This window comes from Pterocles gutturalis, unplaced genomic scaffold, assembly GCF_000699245.1.
Source record: "Pterocles gutturalis isolate BGI_N339 unplaced genomic scaffold, ASM69924v1 scaffold38341, whole genome shotgun sequence".
NCBI classification, from domain to species: domain Eukaryota; kingdom Metazoa; phylum Chordata; class Aves; order Pterocliformes; family Pteroclidae; genus Pterocles; species Pterocles gutturalis.
In genome coordinates this window covers 2,782-12,270 of record NW_010101780.1, presented here as the reverse complement: position 1 = coordinate 12,270, position 9,489 = coordinate 2,782, and the positions used below count along the sequence as shown (strand labels likewise).

At 39.7% G+C, this 9,489-nt stretch overlaps 1 protein-coding gene across 1 annotated transcript; it reads left to right on the top strand.

The window, feature by feature from the left end:
• The first annotated feature begins 1,219 nt into the window (after nt 1-1,219).
• NDUFB3 (NADH dehydrogenase (ubiquinone) 1 beta subcomplex, 3, 12kDa) lies at nt 1,220-4,152 on the top strand. Its single transcript, XM_010084503.1, has 2 exons — nt 1,220-1,359; nt 3,996-4,152. Exons 1-2 carry the CDS (start codon nt 1,220-1,222, stop codon nt 4,150-4,152), a joined length of 297 nt encoding a protein of 98 aa, XP_010082805.1.
• The last annotated feature ends 5,337 nt before the right edge of the window (nt 4,153-9,489 follow it).

The following is a 9,489-nucleotide window of genomic DNA, read 5'->3' as shown; positions in this document are numbered from 1 at the left end:
GATCGCCGTTAGCCGGACACCCGCCCCGCCCGAGAGAGCGGGCCCTGCCGCACCCATCCTCATCTCGGGGCGCCCTTTTTGCTCTGTTTATGCCGGTTTTGCTGGCGGAGAGTGCCCGTCTGGTATTGCAATGCAGCCCGCTGGCCGCGGCGAGCAGGCGCTGGAGTGCCCATGTGTGCATAAATCCTTCTTGTAGTAAACACTGGCAGAAAAGAGGCCTGGGGTTTTTATGGTAAGGGTGTAGACTGGGGTTTAGTTTTGGGGAAGCTTTTCAGGTAATCACAGCATTAGAGCTCTTCTTCAGGTTCTCTTCTGCAAGAGAATCCTCTTTGCTTGCCTCCATGGCTCGGGGCCTTCCAAGAGTTCCAGGCTTTGAAGCTGTGTTCTTGGCGCCATTGCATTCCAGTTAATTCTCCTAAAAATGAAGAACATTATATCTGTTCTTGGCTACCGGATATGTGTTAAAATGGGAAATCCTGGCTCAAAGAAGTCTCGGGTGCTTTGCGAAAACAGACTTAAAAGCCATTGTTATTTTCTTCCAGTCCTTTATGATGTCATGGAATTTGCCTTTATCACTGTTTTTAATGAGAACCTTAATATTTTCATAGTTTTCTTAAAGGCTTATATAAATAAAGCATATATTTCCCAACCTCATGAAATGACTAGTAAGGTGCATCTCCTTGTCCATTCATCTATCTGTTATGTGTGACTGAATTAGAGGCAACTTAAAAGGAGCTGAGGAGCCAAGTCTTTTTCTCATTTTTTCCTTTAGAGCTTGGTGTTCATAGCTCTGCCATACCTAAATTAGAAATTTCAAAACTGAACTCTGAGCTTTTTGATGTACTCTGGAAAGCCTGCAAGTTGGCAGGTCCTGGTGTTGCTAAAGTGCATCTGTGGACATTGGAAACAATTTTTTTTTTCTGATACATAGCTGCTTCATGAAGGTAATAGCGGTGGTGATTTGCAACACAGTAACACTTAACTCTGCACAGTTTGCCTTATTGTGCTTAATCACCAACTTCTGAAATGCAGCATAAAGTCTCTTAGCTTTTTGTTCTGCAGTGTACTATGTACGATGCATATGCTTCATGTGCAGTGTTATGTGCTTTGGAATTCTTGTAATCTCCCTGTTTTTCCTCTACAGGATATTGTTCTTCGCAAGTATGTGCAAATAAGCTGTTATTCTCTGAGAAATAAATTCTTATCTTTTCTTGCAGGTATGGGGCATGGAAATGAACATGGCCACGGCCACGGCAAAATTGAACTCCCTGACTACAGACAATGGAAGATAGAGGGTACTCCACTAGAGAAGGTCCAGGAAAGGCTAGCTAAACGGGGTCTTAGGGATCCGTGGGCTCGGTAAGTGCAAGAGTCTCAAAAATAGTCTTGATATGTTATCTTGTAGCATCAACTGGACCTTGTCATTGAAGATTATTCTTTCTTTAGTAAAAATGCATCTAGAATTTATTAGTCAGAATTTCAGCTAAGTCTTTATTTATCTTTTTGCAGAGAGGTCACACCTTACTTCACCTTGACCAGTCTCCACATTTTGCAAGGCATCCTTGCACTTTGTGATGTTTCACAGTGATACAGATCTGGCACAGATTAGGCACAATGACCAATACTTCATCCACTAAAACACTTAAGGAACATGAGGTCTTGCACCTGTGAGTAAGCCTGTCCCCTTTCAGCAAAGAGATTGTGTGCTCAGATCTTGCTGAAGTTGATGGAACTTATATTGACATTCTGAGTAAGAATAGCAGTCCTCATATACAACAGGATGCCTTTATTTGAAAAGAAGAAATATACTAGTATACAATGTGAAGTTGGATTCAGCTGTGCATTTCATTTTCCTAAGCAGTGAATGACGAAAGATAAGGTGAATGACATAATGGAAGATCAGGTTTTTACCTCTGAAGTTGTCCCACTCTACAATAAACACCTCCTTTTTAGCTAGAGCAATTATGGTTCATTTAGGCAGCTGTTAAAACATGGCTTAATATATTTCTCCCACATAATGAATTACGTAATACTTTGTTCAAGTACTCTTTAATCTTGGGGAATAAAAATGCTAAATGTCTTGTGCTGTGTAGTCCAGTTGATCTGGAAGGGAAAAGCTGCATGAGCAAACTATTCCAGGAGCCTTCATAGAAAAGGCTTTACTTCAAATCACTACAAGAAAAATTTAAGAGCAAACAGGTAACCTGTTAAAAAGTTGTTACATGCTATAACCTCTGGAGGGGTTTGGGATTGACAGCACTTTTTTCCTTCTTTTGAAACAGTTTAAGGCTGTAAGCATAGAATAAAACAGAATTTTGATTATGATAAGAATAATTTGAGGTATGAGTCCTTAGGATTATCAGTTACCGATTAACTTTCCAGGCCTGTGTCACATTTATGTTGCTCCTATTTCTGTGGAGTGCAAGCAGTGATAGCTTTTTTTTTCCATTGCTGAAAACAATTTTGTCTGAAGGAAGCAATAGGTTTATTCCCATTAAAAAATAGACACAGGTTAATACCATAAATTTAGTGTACATTAAACAGACTTTTAGTGCATACACTTGCAAGTACACTGCTCAGGAAGTGCTGCAAACCAGCAAACTGGAAAAGAGCTTGTGTAATATTTGTTGCCCCTCCTATATAAAAAAAAAATAGTTTCTCTGGTAAAAGAAGGCGATTGAGCCAATTATGTGAGGAGTTGAAATAAGGAACAAAGTCAAACTTAAAGCATGAGATGATTCCTCCTTAACTTTTCAAATTTTATGTAAGGTAATATTTCAGTTCCATAGGACAAGTACCAGTATCATGCCAATCTTCCTTAACAAATGAGAAATTAAACTATCAAGTTATTTGCTTCAGTAATCTGGAAGAAGATTGTATTATTAATATCTTGCACTAGAAGTCTTGAAAAAGTAACCCTCTCTAGGGCTTCCTTCTTTGATCTATCAAGTTCCTTTTAACAGAGGATCAGCTTTCCACCTTCGTAACAAATGCCCATTACTGTATATATTAAATACAGAATAAGCTGTGTGAAATATGTCATATTTGGAAACCTAAGTCTTTATTCATTAGTATCCTATGTTAGCATCTGTAAGATACCCTTCTATGCCAATATGCCTTCATCCCAAGTCACAGAAACCATCTGCCCAAGAGGATTATCTGTGAACATAAATACTTGACCCCCTTGCTTAAAAAAACCTGTCATCTACTGAAATGATGGTTCTGATTTTATTGTTTGTTTCTGTGCAAATGTTTTTTTCCTTCTCTTAAAGACTTTGAGTCCTTAGAGATGGACAGTTTGTCTCTTCTATAGATTATGCTGGTTGTGCTACACAAATACTTGTAGTCAGTTATAGCAGTGACTAACATTTCAATAACAATGTAGGTTGAAAACAAAAAGGCAAAACAGTGTGAGGTTTGTAGATATTCTGTAGCTTTTTAGCTAAACACAATTTTTTCAGCTTTTTTTTTTTTAAGAGATTTTAGTAGGCTTTTCTGACCCTAATACAATGTAGTGTCATATTGTAAAACAGAAAGTGCCTCCACACTAGGATGAGTTTTCTATGCCTGGAAAAACTTTCCCTTTTAAGATTTAGCTATGCTAGATACTGTCTAGACCAGTGTCCTAGCCTGGTAAATTACTCCATCTCATGCATGTGCTAGAGGGTTCTGATTTCCTTTAAAACAGAGTAAAACCAGAAGACAACAATTACATAAGTTTGGGGAGGTGATTCTGTTACTAGAATTATGTTGTTTGCTGATGTTACTTGTATCTCAAATTACATGCATAAAGGGTTAGAGTTAATATCATTAACTTTACTTGTGGCAACTCCTGGTCCTTAAATGATACTTAAATTATAGAAATATTACAGTGTCAATATATAGCTAGTTGAAATACCTTCATCTTTTTTACTGAACAAAGATATTCCTGTTAATGTTTATTGCAGTGGCTCCACTGATCTTGTTTTATTATTTTTGTTTCATTTTTCTTCTAGTAATGAAGCCTGGAGGTATATGGGTGGCTATGCGAAACCTGTCACCTTAACAGAAGTCTTTACTAGGGGCTTCAAGTGGGGATTTGCAGCTTTTGTCGTAGCTCTTGGCATTGAATATACATTGTTTCCTCCAAAGAAGAATGGAGGCCATCACTGAAGATCAAATATGATGACTTAATACTTACGCATTACTAAGTACATAAGCCTGCTGCTCGCTGTGTACTTATGCATATTAAAGCTTATCACAGGAAAAATGCTTTTTTTGGATTTTATTATACTTTTGTGGAAGATCAAAATACATAGAGCAATTTACTTCAGTCTGGGGAAAAAACCCAAGACATACATATGCTCTTGGATTTGCTGCAGAATTCTTTAAAGAACAGGAGAAACTATGGGCCCAGCTCTTTCATGCCCTGACAACATTATTAAATGAAATTGAGAAAGTGAGTTGTTTTTAACACAAAAATTGTACTGTACTAATTACAGGTTTAATAACAGTTATTTGCTTGTAAGTGGTAATGACTGATTTGTCATTTCTTAGAAGTATAATTTCTTACTATTCATCTTATGTCTCTCAATAAAAATAACTATTTCCTTAAAACTTTAACAGGTGCCCAAAACTGCCTCAAAGTATATGAAAATACCAAATCTTATACTTAATCCTATTGAAGAGTTAATTGATTTGGCAGGCACTATGCACCAAAACCATCTGCTGTGTAGTATCCAGAAATTAAAAATTACATTGCTGCCACATTTACTAAACAAAGTACAATGTTTCACTCAGCAATAACTGTAGTCTCTTTTAATAGTGTAAATTTCCTATTTTTTCCTTAAATTATCTAAAAACTTCTGGAGTGCTTTAAGAATGCCTGGAGTAACGACTATAGGAGAAAAGGGCCTGTTGGCAGTGTATGTCCCCTACAATGCTAGGAATTAGAATTGGCCAAATATCCTATTGTAAATATTTTTATACCCTTAGTAACATAAGCTAATGAGGTTATATTAATTTTTCAATCCAAACAACAGGATATCTGTGTCACTAAACAGAAAAGCAAAATTAAACAAGTTATAAACTTAAAGTGCTACTAGGTAATTACAGTGTACTTCCATGAGGAAGAAACTGGAAAGTTTAAGTAAACATGTCACAGATTGCAGGCTTACAAAAAACTTGACGGTCCTCCAAAACATGGCTAAAATACCTTTTTAAATATATAGATATATACACACACATTCACATACAACCTTTCTGAGTGACATTGGACCAGAGCTTTATATTTAGAGCCAGTAAACATCTGGTATTGTGGGAGTGCAGCTGTATGGCTCAGTGGAGTTTGCCATCTCTGCATGACATTGGTCAAGGCATTGTTCATAGGGCAAACATTTGTTTTACTAAACTTTTCTTGCCTAATTCTTCCTCAAGTATCCCTATCCAGTTGCATCATTCCTTGAAAAACAAATCAAGAACTTACTGTGTAAGGTCTTTTGCACAAAATATTTCCATGTTGTCCCTTAGGCACTCCCACCCAGAATGCACATTTTCAAAGGCTGGTATTTGCTGCTTGCTTTCTATCTGGGTCGAAGACTAAACTTAAGATAACTGAATTTTAGATGGTTGTTCAGAAGAACAATGAAGAGAGCTAGCATTACATTCAGTATTGGTGAATCTTGCACTTAAGATATGTGCTTCTCCCTTCAGCTGCTCTTCGTAATTTTAATCTGGTGTGGAGTATTTGTGTGCTGACTGGCTGCTCCAACCCCTGCCCCAACTCTGTTGCAGAAACATAAGGCTTAAAAAAACCACTTCAACCAGTAGTTGCTGTCCCACTTAGCTTCCTGTGGGGAAAGTTTGTTTTCATGTTCTTCTGTATGTATGCTTTTCATTGGGTTGTTTTGTTTGTTCTACATCAAGTGCTTCATTTGAGGAAAAGCTGCTGCAACTTCCTGTAGAACTAATCTTTTAAAATGTTATAAGCCTGCCACTTCAGTGATAAAGCAGACAGTTCTGTTGAAAATCAAGAGCTTTTTTTACACTAGTTGAAGAGATATTCATACATTTAGTTGCAAGCACTAGCAGATGAACACAGATATAAAAGTTACTATAATATTTTCAGCATACGTAACCTTGGTATGTTGCTTATTTTATTTAAACCAAAAGATGTAAAATACATAGAAATATAGTTTGGCTGCTATATAAACTAATGCATTCCTCAATATAAAACAATCATTTTGTTTATCAAGACTTTATGAAGAAAGTTAAGACAACCAAAATCTTGTCTTATAATTTCAGCCACAGTTTCCAGAAAACTTACATGCAAGCAAGTAATCTCAATGTGACTTCATTTCCACAGATGCTCTGCTTTAAAGATTTAAAAATTAAATTCATACATAAGTGCTGGTTTGCATAGGGAAGATCATAAGAATCAGCCTTACCAACATTCTACATAAGCAAATATTTTGGGCATATTCACTGTTAGACTAGACTAGTTTAGGTAAAATTAATGAATTTATGAATTAAGATGGTATCATTCAATGGTTTAATAGCCAGATGGCAGCCACTGCCCTAAATTACTGCCTTAATTTATGATGAACATATTTTGCCAATATTGTGGAATATAAAAATGTTTCATTATTATTATATATACAATACTAAGAAATATTTTTATTTCACATCAGAGAGCTGGAGCACCTCCTATATGGGGACAGGCTGAGAGAGCTGGGGTTGTTCAGCCTGGAGAAGAGAAGGCTCCAGGGGGACCTTAGAGCAGCCTTCCAGTACTTAAAGGGGGCTACAGGAGAGATGGGGAGGGACTCTTTATCAGGGAGTGTAGTGATAGGATGAGGGGTAACGGCTTCAAGCTGAAAGGTAAATTTACATTAGATATTAGGAATACATTTTTTACTGTGAGGGTGGTGAGACACTGGAACAGGTCGCCCAGAGAAGCTGCGGATGCCCCATCCCTGGAGGGGTTCAAGGCCAGGCTGGATGAGGCTTTGAGCAACCTGGGCTAGTGGGAGGTGTCCCTGCCCATGGCAGGGGGTTGGAACTAAATGATCTTTAAGGTCCCTTCCAAACCATTCTATGATTCTGATATGCATATAAAAATTGGGTAAAATAAGGAAAAAGTAAAGTAAACAAAAGAGTGTATTGGCCACTTCAGTAATAGCTGTGTTATACTGGAAAATAATTCAATCATTTTTGAAAAAAAAAAATCTTATTTCACATGACTGCAGCCATACTATCTCCTTAAACCTCTTCTATTAGCCTGTGCAACTCTTTACATGTTTGTATGGAACAGATCCAAGAAGAAAATGTGCATATTGATTCACAGCAAGTAGCTGGTTTCCTTCTGAATCAGCACCATCCCAATGCCATGTCTTAGTAGATACTGGATACTGTAATACCCTTGAATGACTGATGTTAAAGTGAGAGCTTGACCAAACAGTTTCCATAAGAATCCAGATATTTTTTTCAGAACACAGAGAAGTTGCTTGGTACCTGACCAAATTCAAGTGTGGGTGATTACTTTCTGCCTCTGTTTTCCTTGCAGTTTGAAAGAGAGTGTGACTTCTTGCACAATAGTGTGCTATCCCAGAGTACTGTGCTACTGCTGTATTTTTAGCAGCACAAAAAAATTACTCACTGTTTTATAAATGCTTTGAAATCCATTGAGCTTGAGTTATGTATGATGTGTCTAGTTTCATCACATACAGACGTGGCTTTTGCCTAGTTCAGCTGATACAATAGCCCATAATTTTGTATTTTAGGCCTTTAAGAGAGCAGCTCCAGCTACAACACTAGCACCTCAGAGTAAGTTGCTCTATGGAAGTTGTGGTTTATACCACGGGAATCACTACATCCAGCTTACAAGGACAAGGCATTACTTGAAATTTAGTGAAGATGACACAACAATGGGAAGCACACAACCTTCACACACCTGTACGATATTATCCTCACTATGAATAAGCTCAGAGCGATGGAGCAAGACATGAACCAAGGGCTTGCTTCTGTGTAAGCTCCCGCCAAAACACAAGCCCACACTTCCCCCAGGTCTGTTAACTGCTCACTGAAAAACGGCCTGTTACCACTGAACGGCTGCTGGAGCCCATGCTAAGCTGTTTTGTCTGCCCTCGTGCCAGCAGCAGTATAAAAAGCAGAGTCCCATAAAGGTCCGTACGCATACTGAACTCCAGACCTTCTCGCTGCCACCCCACCACAGCCTAGCTGGCCGGAACCATTTCGTGCGTAGCCGACACCCAAAGGCGCCGGCGGGAGGTTGCGCGCAGGACAAGACAGCCCTTCCGTCATCGTCCCGCCGCCATCTTGTGGGACCTGGGCGGGCTTGCGCAGCTCCGAGCTTCATCTCCTGAGGTAGACTATAAAACAAAACGAAAAGCCTAATTCTTCCCTCGTATCGCCCTAAAATACCTAACGGCCGGACTCACGATAAAATCGTACGGGTTTCGCAACCGTGGCTCGGTAGACGTGTAACGATGGTAGTGCGGCTAAAGCCAGTTCCCTGGTTCCTCGGCGAGCGGAGATCTCCGCCTTCAACAGCGTTGCCATTAGCACGCAGAGGCGATTCCGGACTCTCCAACAGCCATGAGGTACCAGCGCAAAGCGCTCTGTGTCTGTCACTGATGTGGGAGTGAAGCGACACTCGAAACCACGCCCGGTGCTGGGCAGCCTGTTGCTGGACCAGCACCGCCCCCTCCTCCTCCCTGTTCCCAATGCCGGACCGGGTCCCGCCGCTGCGGATGAGACCTTCCCGTCACGTTTGGGTGCGTTATACCTTTCCGTCTCCCTTTATCTCACGCCTCTTCTCCCGCCTTGCGCTTTCACTATAGCGCTCCAACACCCTGTGCTCCGGGGTGGGTCCTCCTCCCTGTCAGGGCCCTGTCCCCGCCGCGGGGGCGGGCTGAGCCGGGCGTGGAAAGCCCAAGTCTCGGGAGGAGAAACGAAACCTGACGCTGCCCATCCGCCTGAAACTTTTTTTTTTTTTTTTTTGGTCTCGCAGAGGAAATTTTTTTTTTTTTTTTTTGGTCTTGCAGAGCGGAGTTTCCTCTCGCTTCATTTTCCGAGTGTGATTTAAAATGACGTAGTTAGAAAGTTGCATGGAAATTGTGTACAGTCCCTAAGGTAAAACCAGTTTTCGTTTGTTTTTAATTAGGAGGACTGGAGTGTTAAAGTAATACATCTCTAAATGGAAATTAGTGTGGTAACTACTAGTTTGCACCGAGAACAAACTATTTAAGCCTAATACAGTAATGAGAAATATGAAAGTTATTGTGGGTTTTCCCGAAGTATGCCAAATCCTCTCTTCTTTGATAGAGAAATGTGAAAGTCGTGACACATGCTCCAAACAATTCAACGCTTTGAAAAATACCAGATAATGCAAACTCAAAATGCAGTTACCTTTATGTGGTTTCACCACCTCTTACCTCTTCAAACCAAGTAGAGCAGAGGAAGTAGAAAATGCAGCTAGTGCCTGCTGTA

What these genes read in the sequence shown, in the direction of transcription:
- NDUFB3 (XM_010084503.1), top strand. Translation starts at nt 1,220, where the DNA reads ATGGGGCATGGAAATGAACATGGCCACGGCCACGGCAAAATTGAACTC. An exon ending in CTTAGGGATCCGTGGGCTCG is followed by an intron (nt 1,360 to 3,995) that starts GTAAGTGCAAGA and finishes TTTTTCTTCTAG; the next exon opens with TAATGAAGCCTGGAGGTATA.